This window comes from Lates calcarifer, linkage group LG20 (genome assembly GCF_001640805.2).
Source record: "Lates calcarifer isolate ASB-BC8 linkage group LG20, TLL_Latcal_v3, whole genome shotgun sequence".
Classification (NCBI taxonomy): domain Eukaryota; kingdom Metazoa; phylum Chordata; class Actinopteri; family Centropomidae; genus Lates; species Lates calcarifer.
This window is the reverse complement of record NC_066852.1, coordinates 13,678,557-13,703,255: the sequence shown is the minus strand read 5'-3', so window position 1 is coordinate 13,703,255 and position 24,699 is coordinate 13,678,557. Positions and strand designations below refer to the sequence as shown.

At 38.8% G+C, this 24,699-nt stretch overlaps 2 protein-coding genes across 3 annotated transcripts; one reads left to right on the top strand and one right to left on the bottom strand.

The window, feature by feature from the left end:
- Positions 1–898: 898 nt before the first annotated feature.
- sms (spermine synthase) lies at positions 899–9,314 on the top strand. Its single transcript, XM_051078526.1, has 11 exons — positions 899–1,084; positions 2,172–2,292; positions 4,300–4,387; positions 4,871–4,935; positions 5,045–5,220; positions 5,363–5,519; positions 5,656–5,743; positions 6,649–6,763; positions 6,980–7,059; positions 7,328–7,443; positions 8,149–9,314. The coding sequence occupies exons 1-11, from the start codon at positions 1,039–1,041 to the stop codon at positions 8,177–8,179; spliced, it is 1,083 nt and encodes a 360-aa protein (XP_050934483.1). The 5' UTR covers positions 899–1,038; the 3' UTR covers positions 8,180–9,314.
- Positions 8,800–23,845, bottom strand: LOC108893542 (adhesion G-protein coupled receptor G2). Of its 2 annotated transcripts, none has more exons than XM_051078525.1 (30): positions 23,605–23,845; positions 22,308–22,378; positions 21,599–21,676; positions 20,242–20,312; positions 19,655–20,136; positions 18,885–18,918; positions 18,762–18,799; positions 18,549–18,679; positions 18,380–18,458; positions 18,183–18,244; positions 17,941–17,988; positions 17,778–17,845; positions 17,621–17,664; positions 17,494–17,533; positions 17,134–17,168; positions 16,910–17,037; positions 16,692–16,812; positions 16,316–16,566; positions 16,015–16,216; positions 15,384–15,540; positions 13,960–14,124; positions 13,597–13,719; positions 13,443–13,488; positions 13,247–13,350; positions 13,012–13,136; positions 12,530–12,901; positions 12,080–12,363; positions 11,381–11,482; positions 11,112–11,264; positions 8,800–10,740 (listed from the first exon to the last, which is right to left on the bottom strand). In XM_051078525.1, the coding sequence occupies exons 1-30, from the start codon at positions 23,733–23,735 to the stop codon at positions 10,637–10,639; spliced, it is 3,849 nt and encodes a 1,282-aa protein (XP_050934482.1). In that variant the 5' UTR covers positions 23,736–23,845; the 3' UTR covers positions 8,800–10,636. The 2 variants fall into 2 exon arrangements, with proteins under 2 accessions (XP_050934482.1, XP_018547173.1); XM_018691657.2 differs by having other exon boundaries at positions 20,242–20,315; positions 23,605–23,844.
- Positions 23,846–24,699: the final 854 nt, after the last annotated feature.

Sequence of the window (24,699 nt, the reverse complement as noted above, 5' to 3'; positions counted from 1 at the left end):
TCACTTACGACCTAGACTGTCTTATAAGAAACTGAAACCCTTATGATTTTAATAGAGTTAACATTTACTTTGTGAGCACAGAAAAAACTGCAGCACCCATTAAATAAAACTACAAGCATGGCGACGTGGGTATTTATGGCACAGTGGGTTTGCCTATATCCATAAAACTCTCCTGACTTTCTAGTTGTAATCTCTCCTGCCTGAAAACCTCCACGGTCCTCTCTGCCCCAATAACACCAAAGATATTAGATATTAGATCATTTTTCAAAAAGCTACCATACTTATCTAAATGCACAAAGCAAGTCACGTGACATGCTGTTGAGGAAGGCTCTGTGCCAAGTCCAGGTTATTTGTGCAGTTACAAATGTAAATGTGATTTTTGAATGAGTTTTTTTTTTTTTTTTAAAGAAAAACTTCTGTACATAACCCTCAAGAGCTGGTTTCACTTTACCTTCGCTCTTTAGTCCTCTTGCATGCTCATCTGCATCAACTGTGTTTTATGCTCTTGCTCTTTTGTCGTGTTTTCTTCCATAAAAGTGTATTAAAAGTCCTGTGTAAACATACAGCCAACTGAGATACAGCCACGTGGGGTGGAACTACAGATTTTTGCCTGTTTTCCAGCTGAGCTCTAGGACTTTTCACTCATTAATAAACCCATTTACATTGAGTTTTTTTAATGCATAATTTCAGATTTGGTTACACATGTGCAAATCTACTGCACATTTAGATTAGTGTACATGTTCACAAAATGAGTACACATTTAATGCTTCTATACATTCACTGATCGAGGTACAGTGTCTCAACTGTCCACACCATTTTTTTCACCCCGTGACGTGACGTCTCCCACAGGAAGATTTCTCTCTCGTCTCAACCTTTACTCTTTGCTGTTGGCAGCGCAGTGGCCACGCCTGCTTTGGCAAGTGTAGTGAGCATAGTGGGTAGTGGTAACAGCAGTGGTAGCAGGGCCCTCCCTCTGTCTCTGCAGATAAATATTCGCAGCCTGTCTATGCCAGGCATGGATGACGGTTGCACTCAGACATGGCACTGCGACATTATACTCTCGACTTCAACCTCTCTATGGCAGGTAAGATGAGCGCGAGGGGCGGTTGCTAACAGTCAGTGCATCCAGGTTGCAGTCCCTGCATCAGGGGGCTGCATGCTAGCTAGCTGGCTAGCTTGCTAATATTAACCTGCTAGTTTGTCATTGCCCTTCAAAACAGTAACGTTGTATTGACTTGGATATAATATGGCTGAAAACGACATATACGTATATATTTTTTGACAAGCTGGGGTTTAAAGCTGATTGTTATTGTAGGCAAACATAATTTTAATGTCTTTTACATGGGGGGTGTGTTGTTACACATGAACTTATCGTTCGTTCAGTGTCGTTGCTCGGGACAGCGGCTCAATTCCTTCTGGCTAACAATGCGAATAAAGTACATTCAATCGATCGCTGTCGCATAGGAAATGGCGCATTTTCGGCCATTTTTGTAGTTTTATGCTGTACTTTTAGGACCCTATACCGGCCGGCCCAGCAGTGACATGCCTGTCTCAAGTCTTAATCTGAAAAAGAAACTAGTAACTAGCTGTCACATAAATGTAGTGGAGGAAGAACTAACCCTATGAATGAGAGAAGAAGTATAAGGCGGAAAGAAATGGTATGGAGTCTGGACATATTATTGCTACTCTGTGCTTGTCCTCCACTACATTTCCTATTTTTTACTCCAAGACATTTATTCGAAAAACCACTTGTTACCTTGAGTGTTACTCATGTAAAATACAGTACTTTGTTTTTCAATGCATTACACTACCCAGCAGTAAATATAATAATTAAACTTAGTCAAACCTTGACCAGTTACAACATTAAAATGCTCCTTACATGTTAATCCATTTGTAGTAATTTAGTGATTATCCAGAATTAAAAAATATAATGATATTACATATTCAGGGGCCATTCTACATCTGTACTTTACATAGATACTTTGGTGCATTTTGTTAATAATACTTTTCTTTTGCGTAGCTTTGAATAAACTTTCACTTCTAATCAAGCATGTTTACATTGTTGTGTTGTTACTTTTATATATACATGAACAGTCTTTCCTCCACCGCTAACTGTATAGTGGGCACATTATTGTTATTTGTCACTGATCCATCCACTGTTCTTTTCCCAGCTGACTCTGCTTCGACAGTACCTGGCCTACTGTCCATATTTCATGAGCAGGAAATGACAGAGACTGTCCATGATACAAACGGGCATGGATACCTTGCTACTTTTGTAGGCAAGAATGGCCGGTAAGAACATTTTTTGACACTGTGAGCCCACCCCCCTTGAGATGTAGAATATAGGCTGTTTGAGAGGTAAACAGACAATTAAAGCAAATATTCAGGTAGGCTAAGGCCCCACCCCCAGTCAGATTTAATTTAATTGATTTATTTAGGCTTCAGAAGTGGCCCCCTTTTCTGTTGAAAGCTTATACAAGCTTACAATAATCTGATGTGTGGGCACAAACATTAAACTTCTCCAAAATCTGCGATAGTCTGCAGATTTTTTGTCACATTTGCCCTGATAAACTGAAGTAGCTGTCTTAGCTGTATCTGATACAGAGCTGGTGCTGATGTTGACAAGCTACCTGGACTCGCCAACCTGGTTTTTGTAGTAACCTGGTCATGTTTTGCACATGCAGCCATCATTGTGGCTGAAATATCTGATCAGAAACCTAGATGCTGTCATGATCATGTAAATGGGGACATTAACAGCTGTATTTCTAATGTTCTGTGTAAACATAATGTCCTGACAGTGGTCAAAACCGGAATGCCAAAAATGTCTTTTGCAAATTGTTATTTGCACTGAGGGAGTTGTGGGTTGGAGGTTTGAATTGTATGGTCTGAATCAACCACGAATACTGGATCTTTTTTAGGCAGCCTTACACTAAAATACTGAACTGCCTCACTACATCCTCAGTGGTTCGTGTCTAACAGGTCTGCCTGGTCTGCTTCAGTGAATATGAAAGTATAATTATCGCCTCACGACTATACCATCCATGTCTGTCCAGGCACATGTAATGAATGTAGTGAAAACTTTGAATGAATTTGATAAAAGGCAATAAGTGTATTTTCTGTTGAAAAGGAAGTTATCACTGTATTGACATAATTCCAGATTCACATGCTTGGCTGATATAGCTGATGACAGCAGACGGTGCTTCAAATATGGACTTTGCAGCAAAAAATCTGCAAAGACAATCGCCACAGTTTGAAGGTGGACACCCAAGATTAGTGTCACCAATTCAGTATCTGACCAAATGTGAATATGGTCACAATCTCCTCTTCAGTTCCTGAGTTACTACATTGAGAAAGGCCAGAAAAGTGTTTTTGCAGAACATAATTATGTCACAGTGAAGTTGACCCTTGACCTTTTGGATATAAAATGTCATCACATCATCAGTTTATCCTGTTAAACATTTCTGTGAAATTTTATCATAATTATCACATGAATTCTCAAAACCTATTCTGTGAAGTCACCGTGAGCTTTGACCACCTAATCAGTTCATCCTTGAGTCCAATGGACATTTGCAGCAAATTTAATAAATTCCTTCAATGTTGTCCTGAGATTTCACGTTCAGGAGGACAGGACTTCTAACCCCAAAATATAATGCCTCTGTCTGCGGTTGTTGTAAGTGTGGAGGCATAAAAACACAATTTGATGGCAGCTGTTCAATAAGGAATCAGTTGACTCACCAACAAATGGCAACAATCCAGACAGCACCAGAAATGACAGTTTACACAACTCTGTGCTACTTGGACAGTGGAAAATTTCAGTTTGCAGCTGCACATTAGTGACTGTCAGCAAGTCTAGTCTAGTCTAGTTAGTTCCCAGGACCAACTTTTAACTCTCCTCAGACTCACTGAGTTATGCTTAGACCAAAGATTTGGAGACCTAAAGTTAAGACTGACACTGACAAATGTCTAGACAAATAAAGAGAACATGTGACTAAATGTGGTTATGTTTTTGTAGATGTTGTTTTATGGTGTAGATAATCTTTTTTATGTTATATGAGGACTCAATTTCTGTGTGAACAGACAATAAAGTGTTATCCTATCTTAGTCTTATTTAAATTCAGTTCATCCAGTGCCAGCTAAAGTTTTTATGATGGAAAACATAAAAAAACTTCACAAAAATAATAAATTTAAGTCCTTTACAAAAGAGGAAATGACAAACCTTTTACACCAATCCTCAAGGCGTGAGGTTGCAAGTTTCACTTTATTGTTCTGCATCTATCTCTTTATCTCTTGATTTCTCAGGCTTGTTATTCTGCGTGTGCACTCCCATGGGTTGGTCACCATTGATCTGCAGTGTTACGAAGAGGACAACATTGCACAACTAGACAATGTAGGTGATTAAAAAAAAACAACTCTGGTACCTTTAAAGCCAAAGCACACAGGAATATACCACAGATGTAATAACTTTTTTTGGTGTGTCTGCATACACAAAACCAGGCTTTGTTCAGTATTACCTGAAAACATAAAACATCTGTGCCAAAAATATTACACGGACACGTTTATTCTTAAATAGCTTTTGGATGTAGGACAGATGTAGAAGATGAAGCTCAGTGTCCAGCATTACTGCCTGCACATGTTGTCTGCTTGCTTCCTGGGCCCAGACACACTTTCCTACGGACGGTACATTTAGCAGTCCTCTATAAATATGACTGTGAAGTAGATACACACAGAGAACAGTAAACGATAGGACTGCTGCATTGTTCGCTGCCTGTGTGTTTTGGCGTTACTGTGCTGCTCATGTAGCGCTGCAAAGTCTCCCACTAGTTGACAAAAATTGTTGTGCACTTAAGCAGTTTCAACTTTTTCTTCACAGCTTTTAAATGCACTGGAAAAGAAGCTAAAGGTTCTCTTAAATGGCAATATTACCCGGGTTAAGAGGTAAGTGTTTGGAGGTTTGTAGCTTTGCTCATGTCATAGAAGGGTGCTGGTTGTATTTCATGCAGTAATATTGACTAATTGTGTTGTCCACTCTCCCTGCCACCCACAGGCTCCCAGCCCTCGTACGAGGGGCAAAAGTTGACCGATACTGGCCCACAGCTGACGGCAGACTGATTGAGTATGACATTGACCGGGTGGTGTACGAAGAAGATTCTGCATACCAAAACATAAAAATATTGCACTCACAGCAGTTTGGAAACATTCTAGTACTCAATGGAGATGTTAGTAAGTGTATACAACACCACACTACATGGCTTTTTGTCATTTTTGAGACACAAAATGCAGTTAGTTTGGCCCCACTAACTGATATAATGCTTTGTGTTAAATTAATTATGATTATTGTGTAACTGAATCATTTACCCCGCAGACCTGGCAGAGAGCGATCTGGCCTACACCCAAGCCATCATAGGTAGCGGAAAAGAGAATTATGCTGGAAAAGAGGTGCTGATATTAGGAGGAGGTGATGGAGGCATCCTTGCTGAGGTGGTCAAACAAAAGCCAAAGATGATCACCATGGTGGAGATATCCTTTATGGTTTCTGTTTTGTTTTTGTTTTTTTAAATCCCTGTATTGTGACTCTAAGTTTCTCTTAGTGTTTTACTAACATGTGTAATAGTACATGTGCACCTGATTGATGCTTCCTTAATAAAGTGTGTACATTGACCAGAAGGTGATAGATGGGTGCAAAATGCACATGAGAAAAACCTGCGGCAATATCCTTGACAACCTGAAGGGTGACTGTTACCAAGTGAGTGCTGAATAAATATTCATTGATCATACTGAATAACTGGTATCACAAAGCTGGTAAAATGTATACAGTATCACAGAAATAATAGAGATAATTTCTAATTATTAAAAGTAAGGCTAAAGCTATAGTGTGGAAATTATATATATATATATATATATACACACACACACACACACACACACACTATGAGTATGTAATGCACATAAAATCTTAAAAGTAATATAGGACTGTTCCTGCTGAGGGAGCAGAGAGGAGAGGAGAGAAGTAGTCAATGCCTATCTGAGCAAAGTGTTGCACTTATAATCATGGGAGTTAATTAACAGTGTGTGGATTATTTTTCCCACTTAAGGCAACAGGGGACATGGTTTTTATTTCCACTTATCACAAAGTCTTATTTATTAGTTATTTTTAGTTACAGTGACAGAAGAGAACGCATGGAAAACCTTGACCGGCAATGTCATCCTACTGATTTAAAAAAAAATGCATCACTCTTTATTTGTCACTTAATTCTGAACTCTTTGGTGACTCAGTTTTTCTAGTGATCAGATTGGTTAGTGGTTAGGCTGTTTACAGGTTTTGACCTGGTTCTCTGAACCTACTCTGGAGCAGATTCAGCATAGGTTACCGTGGTGATTTACCATGGTTAAAAGTGAGCCAGCTTTGTGATACTGTAAAACCTGAGTTAGTCCAAAGATAGCTAGACAATAATCTTGCCGGTGGAGGGCTGCTTCCAAAACATACTTTGTCTCAGATGTTTACAGTTACAGAGATTTTACTGAATTTAAGACAAGAGCAAGATAAGTGTTCATCTTGTACAGATCAAATGTGCACAGTTATGTATTAACCAAATGAAAGAAACTTGAAGAAGGAATTTGAGTGGATTCACCTTGTGTCATGCTTTACAGATACTAGTTGAGGACTGTGTCCCCGTGCTGAGGAAGTATGTCCGGGAAGGACGGACGTTCGATTACGTAATTAATGACCTCACTGCAGTTCCAATATCCACGGAGCCAGAAGAAGGTGTCTGTATTTAACATATATAATGTATGCATATAAATACAATGGTTTTGGAAAGTATTCAGACCCCTTCACTTTCTCACACTTAACATTTTTGTCCATCAATTAACACCCAGTAACTCAAAAATGGCAAAGTGAAAACATGTTTTTAGAAAATCTCTTTTCTCTCAGTGTTTTTGTTCATCCCATGTCTGAACTTGTCTAAATTTGTTTTTGTAGACTCAACATGGGAGTTCCTGCGTCTCATTTTAGATCTGTCAATTAAAGTCCTGCACCCCAGTGGGAAATATTTCACACAGGTGAGTCTTGTATCAAAAGCTGAGTATGTTTAGTGTCAAGTCCTAATATTGGCATTATTAATATATTAATATGTGGATTTATTCAGTGGGCATTAACTGAGAGGAATCATAGGCTAAGCTTTATGGTCATTGTTTTAATATGAGATTTGTTCTCAAATTGTCAGGGGTATCTTGAGTATCAAGGGAACAGGTCTGTTTTTATTATGGCTATGATTTGCTACATTATGTGTTGCATGTCACTTTTTTCCTCCCTGATACTGGTCATCAGGGTAACAGCGTGAATCTGACAGAGGCACTGAGTCTGTATGAAGAACAGCTGGGAAAGCTCTCTTGTCCTGTGGGCTTCTCCAAAGAGGTGGTGTGTGTGCCCTCCTACTTGGAGCTGTATCCTTTTATCAGCTCTAAGATTTTTGACGTGCTAATCTTGTTATCATGGTCACAAAACTAACCACAGGGGCAGATTTAATTCAGAGAAATGTGCTTTTCCTATTCCATTTGTCATTCAAATGTGCTATATGTGAGTTTTTGCCATCACTTCATTGTCAACGTAGAATTAACAGCTGTTAGAATACACCGCCTGAGCAGTGCTACTTCCTCATCCTCTCACGTTTGAATGAGGGCAGACTGGATGCCACAGCAACTTAGTTCCACAAAGTGGTGTTACGCGACAGGACAGGCTAGGTGGGTAGCATGCTAACTTAAGTAGAAGTGACAGAAATAGCAGCTAAACAAGAGTTGAGGTGTTGACTAAAGGAATGAAGTTTGATGTTAAACTCGTAACATTTCTGCTAGACTGGTAAGGAAACAGCTGTTAATGCTAAACTTACATATAGTACGTTTAAGTGTTCATAAATTCACAAACAACCCTAAAAATGTTTTATATTATAATACTTTACTATGTTATAACTATTTGGATTGTGTTCTTGTTTGGATCTGTGTGCTCATTTTAGCACTTTGCACTATAACAGAATTGATAACAGCCAGAAACTGAAATTATCCTTTGAAACCATTTGTTCATACATTCCTGAACAGAGTCAAAGCAATACTGTACATATTTGTTGTGTACAGTCCTTAATTGCATTGTATCAGCTGGGTTTTCTACACCATATGGAAGAAGTGAAGACCTCCAGTTTTCTCTGCTTGAATCCCCAGCAGCTGGAATGTGAAAGCTTCCACTTCTTGTGCTTCTGCTGTAGCCTTAAGGGTGTGCTTAGACTGAACATAACATGAAAATTACAGGCAACGTGAAAAGTACAGGTAACACAAACAAGTCTAAGTAGTTCATACTTACACAGACACACTCCACACATGCAGACAGACACACACGGCAGTCTATGCCTATTATCTGTGAGCTACAGCTGTGGCTACATCTGCACTGTAATTGGCTGTTTTGGGTAATAAGCATGGATTGCTAAACACTCCAGCAGTCAAGTTGGTGTGAATAAATCAAGATTTAAATTCACTTTACATTCAGTCTGAACACATCCGAAGGGGTACAATGACAGGTTTATTATCCCCTATCTATTGACCCCATTCTACCCTAATCTTCCTTCTCTTACTTCTTTTTTTGGTTGTGTTTTACCATTGTTTACTACAACTTATAAGTTGTATTTCATTTGTGTTACTTGATCTGGAATGTCAGTTTGCATGTACTCTGAAGGATCTGTTAGATGTTGAAACACTGATTTGATACACTGATAATGTGGTGTAACTCATCCAACAACAAGTGTGTGTTCTCTCTTGTTTTCTTTAGTTTTTTTTTTTTTTTTTTTTTTTTCTTGAGTTACAAGCTCAAATCGTGTGATAGGCCAATCTATAGACTCAGCCCGGCTGAACTGAGTCACTTTAAGCTCTGTTTTTGTTACCGCCGCTCAAATGTGATTTGATTCTTTCAGGTTGTATCAAGGCAATGTGATCATGCCCAGTGAGACTGAAGTGTTGAAGTCCAAATGTGTTTTAAAAGGGAAACAATTCCACCACTTTAATGCCACCTCTGTGCTTGTGCTGTTTTTATGTCATGTTTTATTAGCACCTTGGTTTCTCCTGATATATTTTAAGTTTTTTAAGACTGTATTAGGTGCATGTAAAGGACAGTGAATGTAGCTTGCATATACAGTACAAAGCACGTTTATGCGTGATCAACCCTGTGGGACTCAATTACATTTATTTATTCTATATAATTTCACCAAATGCTGTTCTGTCCCACTTGAGATAATTTTTTGACCATCTACAATTAAAATGTTTAGGGGGGAAAATGTCTTGTCTTTTTTTTTTTTCAAATATCCCAGACTGAAATGATACACACAAAGCAAAATATTGGTTGTTGAAGTGAAGATTTTCACCTATTCTTCGTCTTATACGATGGTAGACTAAATATCACTCTGGGCTCTGAGAACTTTTTATTGTTCAAATGGTTAAACAATAGAAGGGGAACAATCAGATGAATCTGTGATGGGAAGTATCATTAGTCGCATCTTTAAATTATACTATGGCTAAATGACAATTGTATTTCATGCTGTTGTGTATCTCTTGGTCAAGTTTTAAAACACTTTCTGTTATAATTTTTTAAAATACCACAATCAAAAAATATCACAGTACAAGATAATTCCCAAAAGAATATACCTCAGTAAGAACTTCAATGGCTTCACCTGTTTCACTCAAGCTTCATTAGCTGCTTGAGTTTAGTAGTAACTCTCAGTCATATTCTCACAGATGTACAGGCAGCCCTTATAATGTAATACTAAGGCCCTGTACAGCTATGGTACACCTACACAGTTACAGTATTCATCACATTTAATGCAAAGTTCTACCTGATACATGCCTGGGCGTGAATCATTTTGTCGTGGATCATTTTCACCATTTGTTTCATCCTTCTAGGGACATAAGTCTTGGTCCAATACTTTTTTTTACCCTAACTGAAAATCTAGACTCATGTTCCCCACAGGATGAACTTAGACTGCTTCCTAACTCTCTTTCTTTGACTCTGCTGTCCTTTACAGTCAAAAACCTGAATACTGAGCAGAGTGAAAGGGGATTTGCTCTTTAGTTCTTCATTTAAACTTTATTTTATAGATGTTAGTTTTTTAACTTGAGGTGTTTATTGAGCTCAACTTTGTTGCCAATCTGTCCACCAAATTTAGGTCATCCAAACATGAAGCAACGGGGCTTCTGCAGCTAAGTCAATTTAATTAACTATTATTTGAGTGTTGCTTGCAGGCAGCAATACCTATTATGTGAAATTACCTAACATTATTGAATCTAACGTGTTAGACTGGACTGATGTCAGTCTGTTCGCTTGTCCTGATGTTAACCTGCTCACGATGGGTTAGCATCAGTGTATGCTACATACCATAGGAATATGACTAGTTATAGTGATAATATCACTGTGCAAAGTAATTCAGTTTCAGTCCGAAGTGAATAAATGAATGTAAAAGTGTGTAAAAATCAAGTGCTATGTATAATTTAGGATTTACATTGCCTGTTTAATTATATAATACATAAATTACTCTATTAATTTACATTATATACATGTATTTCAAAATAAGAGCCATTAAACAGTCTGTTCTGTCTTTTTGGATCAGGGAGCCTGTTGGGTTCTGTATTGCCTGTTGATCTCGTTGAGGATCACGTCCATACTGGGGTCTTCATCAGCTGTGATTGTTCTGTCTTCAAATGGACTACCTACAGTATAACACAGCACTTTAACATCACTTTTTAAATAGATTTTGTCATGACACTGTTGCAATATCTCATTTTTATACATATGAGTAATGTAATAATATGGTAGTATTGGATTATTATATGATAACACTGCAGTCTATTGACACTTTTAAGATAGTGAGCACTCGTCATACATGAGACTAAACATAAGCTTAAGTCAGTGTAACAATAGATATATTCAAAAAATGCTGCATAGTTGGACGTGAAGTCCCGCTACTATCTATTGAGACCTATATTAAATGTATGAATTAGCAGTCTAATGGTCAAAATCTGTCATGAGTGACTAAAAGTTTCACAGTTAGGTGACTAAGGTGTGGACTGTCTTCACTTACTGATGCCATTAATCTGCTCTGAAGAGTCACTGACAAGACAAGAAGTGGAGCCAGATGAATTATTGGACTGGGATGACTTTGAGGAATGAAGAGACGTCAGTCTGGTCACTGATGACTTCTTCACAGTTTTCTGTGTTGCAGTGCGACTCCATTCTGTGAAAAGGGACCCGACAAGATAAAGGTTAAATTTAACATAATGATTTTTAGGAATCAGAAACTAAATACAGGATTACACGAGTGTTGAAAATGTAAGTGTGAACATATCTGACCGGAGTTCTCTGCCAGTCTCATTCTGCCACAGCACAGGTAGACCCTCCACTGCCTCCTCACATTTTCCTTCACCGCACAGTGGAACACAAATATAAAGAAACCTGTAAGAAAGAAAAACGGCATTCTTTAAATGCCACACTAAACCTTTTACAGTGTGGAGTACAATGTCATCAGTTTGGACAAACTACTTGTAGTACTTGTACTTTGTATACTGCATGCAGTTTGTCTGTGTTTGTCATAATAAATCATTTTACAGTTGTCTATCAATTGTAATTGGGACTCCACTTCCATAAGGTGCTTAAATTGTTTTGTTCAGTTTCTCATCACATTTTGTGTGACAGATGAGTGCTACAAGATTGAAACCTTAGTAAAGCATAAAATTACACTAAATACCCACAGGTTAAAACTTGACCCAGTTTGGGTCAGTGTAGCACAGACTGCTGCACTGAGATAACCTTATCCAATACTAACAGGTTACACAGCAAACAAGTTTTACCTGAAACCTGTCCACAAATGTATTGTTAGTTGTACAAAACTATGTGCATATGACTGGGAAAACTACATATTATTAACAATCAGTAAAGAACAGAGTGACACGGTGACATGAAAGTTAATAAACTAAAATAGATCAAGACCTTACCCAGGTCTTACTGGACTCATCATTATGTGAAAACTCAGATCCAAAATCGTGAACTCACCTTGCAAGGAGTTAAAGATGGCAAAGAGGTACATGAATGGCAGGTTAACGGGCCCCCAGGCAAAAAAGGCAAAGCCCCATGTGAGGCCCAGGAGGATGGTTATCCCCATCACGCTGCGCACATCCTGCATTGTGCTGCGGTGCTGCACATTGTGAGGGTTCTGCCTCTTTATCCGACACAGCTGGACCAGCACCACAATGAACATTATGAGGTTGAAGAGAAAAATGACACAGAAATAGGCCACCACAGCCACATAGAAGGCAATGTCATTTTTCAGCCAGCAGCTGTGGGAGAGGACAAGGATGGGAGGGAATTAGATGGTTGTTTTTTTTTGTTTTTTTTTTTTGTGCTGGTTTTATTTCACTGTAGCTTGGTGTGTCTGGGGGGTTTGAAGTCTGTGTAGAATAATGTGCATACAACTGCAAACAAAGAATCTGAGAGAAAACTCACAAGTCATCACTGGTGCCGTCAGGGAACTTTCCATAGGAGACAAGGCCGTAGTTATCCCTGTTGATGGCAATGACTATGATGACCACAATCATCGGGATGCCCCAGCCGACCAGCGAGAACTTAAGCATGTAGCGTGACACGTAGCTGTTGAAGACTTTCACGAGGGCCAGGTACATGTGAACGGCCTCGAGTCCCATCCAGGTAAAGGTGACCAGCAGGAAGTAGTGGAGGAACCAGGCAGTGGAGATGCAGAGGCCCACGGCCTCTGGGTAAAGCGCCAGCCAAGCATCCACCAGGAAGACCAAGTTCAGCAGCAGCAGAGCCAGGCACAGCTGGATCAGGATTTTGGAGGGAATATCCTTGCGCAACTTCCTGCAGGATTCAAACAGACGACGTGAAACAGTGGGCACTGCAATATTTATCATATAAAGTGCTATGAAAAAAATATCTGGCCTCCTGGTGGTAGACTCAACTCAACTCACCCAAAGGCCAGGTAGGTGAGGAGGGTGATGGACAGGAAGATGGCAGAGATTCCACAGCCAATATATGTGATAAAGGTGAGGATGGTGGCCTGGACACGATTGGTTACAGGCTTCCTGGAAAGGTCCTGAAAGAAAACAAAGAAGTTACAGCAGAGTGGAGGTGGTTAGAATTAGGACTCAGACTACTAATGGATCAACTATCACCAAACCAAAGGAAAACCGGTCATCTTCTTACCAGCAGGATAGCGAAGCTGGTTAAATGGTCACAGCCACAAATTGTCTCATTGTCTGTGCTGTTTTGGACTGAGCAGCCATTAGGATTCCAGCCACCTGACCCATCTGTTCAGGAGAAAACACAAATAAAGCACATTTTCAGTTGTTTGTTCACATGAACTTCATTCTGACAGACATTTAATAATAAATAAACTTACTATTGCGTGTAAAGTCCCAGAAAACACATGTAGCCACAAAATTTGCCTGTAGTTTTGGGGGAAAAGAGCTTGTATCAGTTCACAGTTTATAATTGGAAATTATTAATTTTTCTTTGTCTCTGTTGAGAGTGGCAGTTTTTGAAAATGGACTCACTGGAACCGGCTCATTGTTCCTCAAATGAATTACAACATCATCTTTCAGCCCTGAGATCGACAAGTTGGCCACGCTTGCCCCCAGGATCCCACTGTTAAGTTTGCGTTGTCCCAGAGATCTGTCCTGTATGGCCGTTTAGAGACAACACAAGTTATCAGCTTGTGAAGACAGCGTTTCAATATGTGATTCAAAATGTATCCCATCACTTTCCTTTAACATTCTGAATCAGGGATATGAAATTAAAAACACAGATGGTATGGAAGACAAAAATCTGTATTCTAATCAAAAACCATGAGTCTTTTCTGTTTCACGTTAGCTAATTATAGCACATATCCCTCTGGGATGTTAGTTCAGTGTATAGACCTGGAACACGGTGCTCCTCTGGTAGAAATTGAACTGGACTCTGGAGGCCTGCTGCTGTTCCTCAGAGCTCAGGTCCTGTGTGAGAGTGGGGGGCAGCCTAATGGAGCCCTGAGGGACGGAGGAGTGTGCTCTCGAACTCCTCCTCGGCCTGGGATCCCCACGGACCTGCAACACAGATGGGACGCGGAAATGGAGACACAGGCTTAACAAACCGATTTTCATCCCCACAGACTTTTAATACCACTTTTTATTTAGGGCAACTGGCATCAGTCTGCCAGAGGTCTATTTGCAATGGCTGAGCTGCAGTGGCTCAACTCATTTCTTCTTCATGATGGTGTTACGTGTACAAAAACAAGCGTAATCCAGGGATGTACCCGCAGGAATCATATTAGAAGTCATGTCATTGTGATGAAAGGAAATAAGCCGGGAGCCAGAATTATGGACTTATTTCACCTCACTCAGTATTTTCAGGCAGAAATGTAGCTGACATCCAGATTATTTATTAATGCTGGTATTTTTTAGATAGAAGAGAAAATTGCTGATTTTTGAGGAAGTAATTGTCAATTCTCTATTATTTGTGTATAAATACTGTGTATACAATTTCTAATCATGAATAGATGCAGCACAAGGTTTCGAAACTATTTCGATAATATAAACACAGCAGGTGATTTTATTTGCCATGGGCATTTGCCTGGAACTGGTAAATCTAAACAGATCCACCAACATTCATTAACTACAAATGCACTACAAATGCACTTTTCATACTTGACATGACAATATTTCTGCTGTGAAAAACTTTTTCTTTCTTTTTTTAAGTTTTATGTTTCTAACTCTTTACTGCTATTTTAAGATGTAGCTGCAGGTGTGTTATCAGTGGTGGAAGAAACACCCATATTCTTGACTTAAAAGTACTAGTAGAACAGTTTAGTCCAATCTAGTGAGGTCAGGCTCTACAAGACAAGTCTGGGTGGGTCATGAACTTCTGTTACATAAATCTGTGCTCATATTTTGGTCTTTTCTCTGATCTTATTGTATTTTATATGTTTATCATATTTTGTAAATTTGTAATTTACAATTTTGTAAATGTTAATCTGAGAAGTAACTGCTAACTACAGCTAATTAAACTGTAAATAGTGCAGCAATACACTATGACAACATTTCCCTCTGAAATGAAATACTAGTAACTTAGTAAAGTACAAATTTGAAAACTATACTTATTTAAAGTGCTTGAGTAAAGGCACTTATACACTTGTATGTATGTACACAACTCTAAAACACCAACAGCTGCTGTAAAATGGCTTTAAAATAGTAACCAGTATCCAACAGACTAACAATTCTCTAGACAGCATCACAGATGTTGTGATGTATGACCTACAAAATACCTTATTATACAGATTTTATTAGCTGAAACATACATATCATACCTGTACGTTACTTGGGTCTGAGATGGAAAAAAATGTTTCCTGAAAGTTAGTGCCATCTGCTGGTTTCACAGACAAAGCCACAGCTGAAGACAGGAGGGTCTCAGGCTTGTCTTCAAGGACCAGCTTCAGCCCCACTGTATCAACAATCCCTATAATCCTGATGAAACAGGAATGAATCGGTAAGGTGCACAATAACAATAATTCAAATTTTCACTGAGCCAGTTCATACTGGTGGTTCCCGACCCATGGGCTCAGGCCACTAATTGAGGAAGTGATGTGATATGGCCTGTGCTGCACTTTTCATCAACACTCCACTGCCACAACCCCAACCATACAGTACTGATTTTGGGTTAAAGTAGCTCACAAATAAGCACGTGAACTCACAAACAGACTAATGGAAGCCCCTTGTTTAAATTTCTGTTTCAACTTGTGTATTAATGAGATGTGGAGATCAGTTACGCTACTACAGCAATTACAATTACAGCTATTCTGTTCCCCCTGGTTGGGCAGTGTATGATAAAATTGTCAATATAAAAATGGTTTGAAGGTTGGGAACCCCTGAGTTAATCCATCTACAGTAATTTCTATAACAGTGTACAATATAATAGAGAATGTCAATTAAATCTGAAACCTGTTAGAGGAGTCGGCCAGCTTTTCAGGAGAAGCACCCAGCAGATTGCTGACAATGTGGACGGAGATGTTTCCCAGTGCCAGGCTGACAGTCGGCCCTGACAAAAGATTCTCCAGCTGAGACACCAGCTGATTGATTTGGCTGGAGTTCAGTTTGGACATGTCTCTGGTCAGTTCAAGGAGGGCATTGGCTTGGCTTTCAGCTGCAGTCAACAACATTTAAAGGGGATACAAATGATGAAGCTGTAATGATGTAATGATGCAGCACCAGAGCTGTACACAGCACCGAGGTGATAACAGACCTGATTCAGTGGTAGTTGGAGTCACAGAGATGGATGCGTTTGCCGTGGTTGTGGTTGTGTTGAGTGTTGCCGTCACCGTGATGTTAGCAGCAGCAGTGGTGGCATTGAGGGGTGCAGCTGTTGTGTTCAGTGGGGGTGAAGTTACATTTGCAGACGAGGCTGTGGCATTTGGTTGTATGGTTGTCACATTTGGGCTGAGCTCGTAAACACAATGCTGTTCCAGCTTTACAACCACATTATTTCCATTTTGACTAAGAAGAAAAAAAAAAGATACATTTTACATCGAGTGTTACATTAGTCACTACCATGTTCACTGAGTTTGTAAAGATGTGCAAACTTAATGTGGAAGACAGGGTGGTAAGGAGATCATACAAACCAGGTGAGGATGTCAGTCTCTTTTATTGTCATACAAAATGTAGCAGGCGTAAGGTTCATGACAACCCATGTGAGCGGGAATTTCAGTGGATTGCCGCTGACCTCTGAATTTTCACATATTGCTGTGTGACATTTTGGATAAAAGACAATAAGTGAGTGAGTAATGTGTAAATTTTTATAAGTCACACCTGGAGTTTTCCCTGTGGTTACTATACACACCTGCTTGAGTCACCCTTCCATCATAACTGATCTGTTTTTCAGGCTGTAACACATTCGCCACAGCTGCCGCCACAGTACAGATAGGAACCTTCACGTTAAAGCCTAAAATCACTTTGCAGCTTCCCAGACTGGAGTTAGAAAATCAAAGGTGCACAGATGTCAGTAAAAATGATTCACATGTATCAGTGCATAGAAATGTTGTGTTTCAATATGATTAGACTCACTTTGTTGTAGTACCTACACAGGTCATATTGGCATCCTGAGGAGAAATTTCAATTTTAGTCAAAGTATATTTCAAGTGACTAAGTAAGATACGTGTACTTTGTGCACAATAAAAGATAGGAAAAGGTCCCACAAGTGCTGTTTTGGCATGAAATGTTCACAAAGTATCAATTAAGTGTAATGTTATCAAATGTTGTTTTCCATGAACAGATTGCTTAAGAAGAATTGCAAAAAGTGTCATAAAGTCACACACACAAAATGGCTTGGTGAAATTTGGATTAGCTTTGCTCTATCAAGGGGTCAAAATAGTCATAGAGATGTGAAAGTTTAGACAGTGTGATTATGCTTTGGTGGGTGATTACCTTGTACTCTGATGCAATGATGGACAATGGACACGCCGAACTGCAAGGGAACATTACAAAGATTGTTCTTAATCTAACAAAAGTGTCTTTATTCTCATGGTTTTTTTTGGAGAATGGCAAAACTCACTCTGGACTTGGAGAGCACTCTGGTGCTTGTTTTAGCTTAGACATCTGTAAAGATTCAAGATATTATAGTTTGATTCAACAATAATTAATTGATGCAAAACTGATAATTAAAGACAAATACTAAAACATAAACCTCTGTGGCTGTGCTAAGAACTTACCAGAGACAAAACATATGAAAAGTTCATCTTGGGATCTTGTATTGACATTTGAAAAGTGTAGTATGAATCTAAAACACAGAAGCAAAAGTAACTTAGAAAAGCTTTCAGACTATATGGACTCAGATAATAATCTGGTAGTTTTGTTAGTTGATAAAGCACTAACCATCTCTACTGCAGTAAGCAGAGCAGCTGCAGTTGTTGGTCGCTGCATCTGGAACAAAATCAAATCATGTTGGTTTACTGAATTCAGCTGCTGGTGTGAGCAGAACCACAGCAACAACTCTATTTTCTGTTCTTCATAGAGCATTATATATATATATATATATATATATATATATATATATATATATATATATATATGAGGGGACTGTGTGTGGTTTGAAGCTGTAAATATTCAGAGCTCACCTGGACGACTACAGTTGGTTGAGTTGCTTTGATCTGCTACATATGCAGCCCCAGACTCTTCACTGTTGAAAGATAACCACATACAATTACCGTTTTGCAAATAGCACCCAACACCCCCATAAATGTCTAAAAAATGCAAAGGCACTGTATGTATGTATGTATGTATAAGTTAACATTATAAATACCAAACATCTTACCATGATGCACTGGCGGGACCAGTATATGTGCAACTGTTGTCCACCTGTGGTTTGTTATTGCACTCGTTTTGTAGTGGAACTGTTCAGTGACAGGGTTGATTGAGGGTTAATTGCATTATGAGAACTTGTCATGTAGGTAATTATGCATGTCAGAGTATTCGGCACTCACTTCCTCGATCTGCTTTTTTCCCCACCACGTAGATGTCAGAGGAAGTTTTACTGGCCGCACAGAGAGTGCGGAGAATACAACATGGAGGCACTTCCTGCCTCAGCTGCAGCATCACAGAACACTTTGTGTTTCTAAAGAATAAGGCCAATGTTATCAACAAATAGAGTCTTTACAATCAATCCAGTCATTTAAAAACTGTGTTATTTCACTTACAGTATTGCAGTCTTTTTGATGCATGAAACCTCAATTCCCTGTTAAAAAATATAGCAATCTTGATTCATATGATGCTTGTATTTACCCACTGTGACCCACAGATACATTTAAATGTTAACTTACTTGAAGTAGGTCAGTTGTTTTGTCACTGAGATCACTGAAAATTAAATCAAGACATTAGTGAATAACAAGACTGATTCAAAGTAAGTCTGCAGTATAAAACTTTTGAAATAAGAGATAAAAAATTGAATTCTTGGGCAACAAAAGACATTCTTGCTTAGTTTACTACAACCCAGAGGTTTTGTTGCCACAGCCTTATGCGGTTTGGTATGACTAGTAGCTTATGGTGGCTAATATTGCAGACATAAACCATACATAACTGTATAAGTAAAATTACTGAGTCAGTTCACTGACTATGCCTCTTCTTTGCATGTGCTACTGATACGGAACATGTGAACATCAGTGGCTTTATGACAAGTATGAAACAAGAATCATGTATCTCCTCTCGATAAATATATCCATATATGTGTGTGTGTATAGATATATATATTATCAAGAATTATGTGTCTACAGAGGATCTTGGGAAATGGAAAATTCAGTGTGCCATCATCTTCTAATTGCAACCTGTGGCCCCAGTAGCTGCTGTTCAGGAGAACACAGGAGCTTTTTACCCTCATAAATATAACAAACCCCAAGGTAAAGGTAAAAGTTTGTTGTACCTACAGTATGGACTAACAAATACTTCACTATTACAACAGCACAACCACAATGCACAGCAGAAGATGCTGCCACAAATGGTTTTGGCACTAAATGTTGGGGAAAACTGTCATTCATTCATTCATTCATTCATTCATTCATTCATTTGTTTGTTTAAGAAATCACTGCAGTTATACCTGGTTTGTGTCACATTGTTACTAATTTGACGGGCCACCCGCTGCTTGTTTGGCTGATTGGGATTTGTTCCGTTTGCTGGTGTGTTCTTTCCTCCATTGCTAGGGAGGCTGTTGTTCTTCTTTGCAGCTAATGTGGTGATTGTTGTAGCTGTAGTTGTTTTTTTGTTTTTTAACGTTGTTGATGTTGGAACTGTAGTTGTTGTTTTGCTTGTTGGTGTTGTTGATGTTGTGGCTGTAGCTGTAGTTGTGTTGTTGCTTTTGAACATTGTTGATGTTGATGCTGTAGCTGTAGTTGTGTTGTTGCTTTTGAACATTGTTGATGTTGATGCTGTAGTTGTGTTGTTGTCTTGTAATGTTGTCGCTACTATCGTCATGAATGTTGTCTCATTTGAGGTGCTGACAGATGTTGTTTGTGGAGAGGTAGGTGTGGCAGTTGTTGGAGACACACAGCTGCCCAGCCTGTTTTGGAACACTTGGTTAAGCTGAAAAAAAGAACATGATGCTCATCACATTTAATCACAGGATGCACACATCATAAATCTGGTACTTTAATAAGCAACTTGTCTATAATGAGTTTCCCAACATACCCACTCCTTAATTTCTGATTCATTCTTCGTCACTCCAGTGACATCCACGGTGACTTCGAGAAAGTAGTTTACTGCTGCAAGAGGGAAAGACAAAATATAGTTGGGGGAGACACATTTTTAAAAATGGCCACAATGAATGCACCAGTGGACGAGATATTCTTAACTCCAGAAATTACAGGGTCCTACGTTGCCCATAATGCAACCAACAGGAACATTTTTACACTCTGTGTCATGACAAACTGTTATAAATCTGTAGTCTCTGAGCCCAAGCTGCGATAACCCAGATGACATCACCCACATCCACATCCCAGAACCACAAACATTACATAACTGTTTTCACAGGCTGAGTTGTACTCTCCATAACTAATAAGCTGAACTCAAAGGCAGTTTCACCTTTTTTCAATCCTCATATTAGCTTCAGCTGAACTTCACAATGCATTTCATACAGAATGAACACTCATCTCTTATGCTGAAATTGATTTAGGAAAGAATCTCCACATCATCGCCAGGGACAAGTACATATGGACATATCAGTGCTGTTTTATGAGTGATGTCCAAAATTGGTGGGATTCCCCTTTAATACTTAATACTTTACTTAATACTTTAATACTTAAAGTGACAGTGTTCCACATGAGCAAACGGTTTATGACCAGTGTGAAAGAGGACAGTCATAGTTTGTCTGAGGCTGTTGGGACTGTGGATGATTCCAGTTTTGCAAAATAACTTATTACCTAAGTACATTTTTAAGTACTTTATATTAACCTTTTTTTTAAAAGTTAACTTTCACTACCTCCATTTTAGGTTACATTTTGCTACTAATCCACTATTTCAGAGCCAAATATTTTCTTACTCCTCTAAATTAATTTAACAGCTATAGATACACTCTTATTTTTAAAAATATAATGCACCATACTGTTTTAAACCACCCAACAGTGTATAAAGTAGTTAAAACTACCTCTACCCCAATCAGCTACAGCCATTAAAATGCTAATTACAGGGTAATGCTTGACTAAAAACAATAATAATCCCACAATATTTGTAGACCACTACTTTTACTTAAATTAACAGTTAAATATTTTGGAATGAATGATGCTACTGCTAGCAACCAACCAGGCTACCACCTGTTTCCAGTCTTTCTGCTAAGCTAAGCTAACAGTCTGGTGGTGGTTGCTGTCTGAGATCAGAATGGACAAGAGAAGTTTGGGTTGAACAGACTGATTTTCATTTTCAAACAGTTACACACTACAACAGATGGGGAAGTTAAGCAGCAGCAGCAGTCTGGGGATGAAAACAAAGACTGTGAAGAACAGTGTAGCAGTGAGTGGGATCATGATTCTGTTGGCTTTTGAAAGTTTACCTGAAGTCTGTGCAGTTGTTGTAGGAAGAGGGAGAGTGGAAGAAGGAGCAGTGGAGGTGTGATTACAGGAAGCTTGACCTGATTGAAGAAACAAATAACATTCAAACTGCACTGATTCAGTTTCATGGTGACCCACAACCACTACTGTAGTACTGGATGATAGACACTGGACATCATGACAATGTTGAAAAGATTGTACATTAATAATTTATAATAATAAGTAAAGAAATACAGAAAAAAATGAAATATATATTAATACATTTATAAAATAAATAAATAATCTCAAAATATAGGATAATGCATCTATACTTTTGCACATAATCATACTTTTGACAACTTTAATTCCCTAAAAATAGTTGAGAAGGTCACACGGCAGTTTCACAAAATTGTTGAAACACACTTTGTCTTAGTTTGTTCCTGTTCTGTTCTGTTCTGTTCTCAGAAACTACAGCACTGTGAACTTTTGTGTGATTACAGACAGCTATCAAACTAGAATAACAGGTTACAGTGTAAATAGAAATAGAATAGAAAGGAATTTAACACATTGTTGTGTGTGTGTTTTATGACAGAATGACTAGCACGTTAGACATGCCAGACACTGCAGTTTATAAATAGAGGTGTAGAGTTGTTGCCTCAGATAAGGTGACCAGCTAACAGACACCTCTGTCTGCAAACATTTTTTTTCTTTTTAGCTGATGTCAGACCTTACCTGACAGTATGACGACCAGCAGTATATGCAACCAGTGTAGGTCTCTGACATAAGAGCCTGGTTTCTTCATTCTGTAACATAATAAAGTCATTTAAACGCCTTTAACTGACCCACATGGTGTCTGGTTTAAGCTTCGCTGCAGTGGCAATTGACACTTTTTATATGTGCTGCCATACAACAGTAGAAGAAAAAAGTGTGAATGAGTCATACATAAAACTTGAGGAACACCTCTTCCCATCACACCTGTGCTAATGAATGCTTTCCTGTAATTACAGGTCTTTATGTGTTTAACTTCTATTCTGTTCATTTTGTCAATTATATATTATCTTTTAATGTCCTGAAGAAATGAACAATGCCAAATGTCAAACACTTGAATGCATTCCTATTCAGACACACCTTTGAGTAAAATCAGAGTACAAAACAACAGAGCAAACACATCACCTTTATCACAACCATGGGAACTGCAAATACTAATATATAGAGTTCTAAATGCTGAACTCTATAGACACACATTGTGAACAAATGGTGACTGTTTGCTTGGGCCTGAGCTTTTCAGAGGTGTTGACGTCTGTTATGAAGCTTTGCTGTTATCACACATTAAATGACAAGGTACCATGGTGGCAGTAGACTTGCATTTACATGTCTCTTAACTTATATAACTTATGTTTATTTAAAAAAATCAGAGTGTAGGCTTAATAATGGGGATTGATTCTACAAATTAAAAGTGAATTTCATTTATTATACCTAAACAGGCTGTCCAAAAATATCAATGTCAATCAATCTACCTACCTGATATTATGAGATATAGTGGCACAGCAGCATAAGTAAGGTACAGGTAATGCTGAATTGATAAGAATAAGAATTGACTGACGGGAAAATCTTGGCTAATAAAACAACAGCTGAACTCCTTTCAACTCCTGACAGGTTAAGAACAAGTTATGGGTGATATCCAAAACTGACAGTAATTGTCCATCAAATCCAGATGTCTCATGTTTTAGTTAAAAGATGTAGACAGATAAAGTTATAATCTAACATCAGCTGCATAAATCCATCAATCCATCTGAGCATCAATGTACCACCACACTGTTGCGGGTGCATCAGGTGCATCCTCTTTTATATTTTTAGAAATATTATCCAGAAGTTTTGTTAACACTTGACACTTGACAAATAAACAGAACATGCCCAAACACAGCCAAAATTAGCTAGGGAAATAATCCTGAGCCATATCAGGGCAGGCTGTGATTTCTGAGGAGACACGACACAACACACATCAACACCACCACCACTGCAACTTTACCTGGCGGAAGGGGCAAACGTGTGCTGGCATGAAGATGCCCTAGAACAAATATGGCAAGCTTTCATGACTTTGTCTTCATTTTCATTAGGCATAGCTTCCCTGGGGTAAAATCCAATCTTGGAAACAAACATTAGATGAGCATTTTCCTCTCCTAACAGTCACAAACCTGACTATTGTTGGCAGGCTGTTGTGTAAGTTCACTGTGACTCTTTCATGCAGGTCAATAGCTGACAGATGTGGCACGCCCCGAGACGTCAACCTCAATGAGGTGAACGGTGAACGTTGCGTACATCCGCTTTACCTTGAGCAAGCCTCACTCAACAACTGTGCACCTCCTGAACAGGAAATTATTTGATTTTACACCAGATCAGAAAAGGCCCAGTGTACTCTGCTGTCATCATTAAAAATGAGTCTACACCAATAACTTTTGGAGGGAAGAGATTTATCTTTTTCTGTTTTCATTTGGCAGGAAAGATATGCCTCAGGGTGTGACCTAACACTGTGAGTGTTCTCAATGAGAGACATGACTGTAAACAAGGGTTTCCAGGGTAACACTACAGAGTTTAAAAAAAGAGTCCAGGCACTGAGATATTTACTATTGCGTCAGAAGAAGTCACGCTCCAGCGGCATTGTGTCTGTGTTATGTCATGCACCTGCTTTTCAGGACTATGAAAAGGAGGAGCTTGCTCGTTACACACTGCCTTGTCTATTTCCTTCATTGCTGTGGATCTCAAACCTTGATGTAACCAGGCAAACACCACATCCAATACAGCTACACCCAAAAGAGTGAGTACATTCACCTGGGGGTGTGTGCGCATAATTTAACACTAAGAACATAATGATCAAATATAATGATAAAACATATCAATCACACCCAACCTGTTTCAGGATAAATGCAAAATAGATTTCCATCAGAAAATGGAAAACATCAACCTCCTGGCGTCAGAGGTCAGTTGGAGTGGGGGGGCATTTGAGTGCCAATGCTAAGAGAGAGGGATCCAGAGTTTCATCCATGACAGCTTGGTTAACTGTGTTGTTTTTATGCACTACAGCAGCTTATACTTTATTGTATGATCGTACCAAATAGATTTGATG

What these genes read in the sequence shown, in the direction of transcription:
- sms (XM_051078526.1), top strand. Translation starts at nt 1,039, where the DNA reads ATGGCACTGCGACATTATACTCTCGACTTCAACCTCTCTATGGCAG. An exon ending in TTTGTAGGCAAGAATGGCCG is followed by an intron (nt 2,293 to 4,299) that starts GTAAGAACATTT and finishes TTGATTTCTCAG; the next exon opens with GCTTGTTATTCTGCGTGTGC. An exon ending in TGAAGGGTGACTGTTACCAA is followed by an intron (nt 5,744 to 6,648) that starts GTGAGTGCTGAA and finishes CATGCTTTACAG; the next exon opens with ATACTAGTTGAGGACTGTGT.
- LOC108893542 (XM_018691657.2), bottom strand. Translation starts at nt 23,735, where the DNA reads ATGTTTGTTTCCAAGATTGGATTTTACCCCAGGGAAGCTATGCCTAAT. An exon ending in AATCAGAAATTAAGGAGTGG is followed by an intron (nt 20,137 to 20,241) that starts GTATGTTGGGAA and finishes TCTTTTTTTCAG; the next exon opens with CTTAACCAAGTGTTCCAAAA. An exon ending in TGGAAGGGTGACTCAAGCAG is followed by an intron (nt 16,813 to 16,909) that starts GTGTGTATAGTA and finishes AATGTCACACAG; the next exon opens with CAATATGTGAAAATTCAGAG.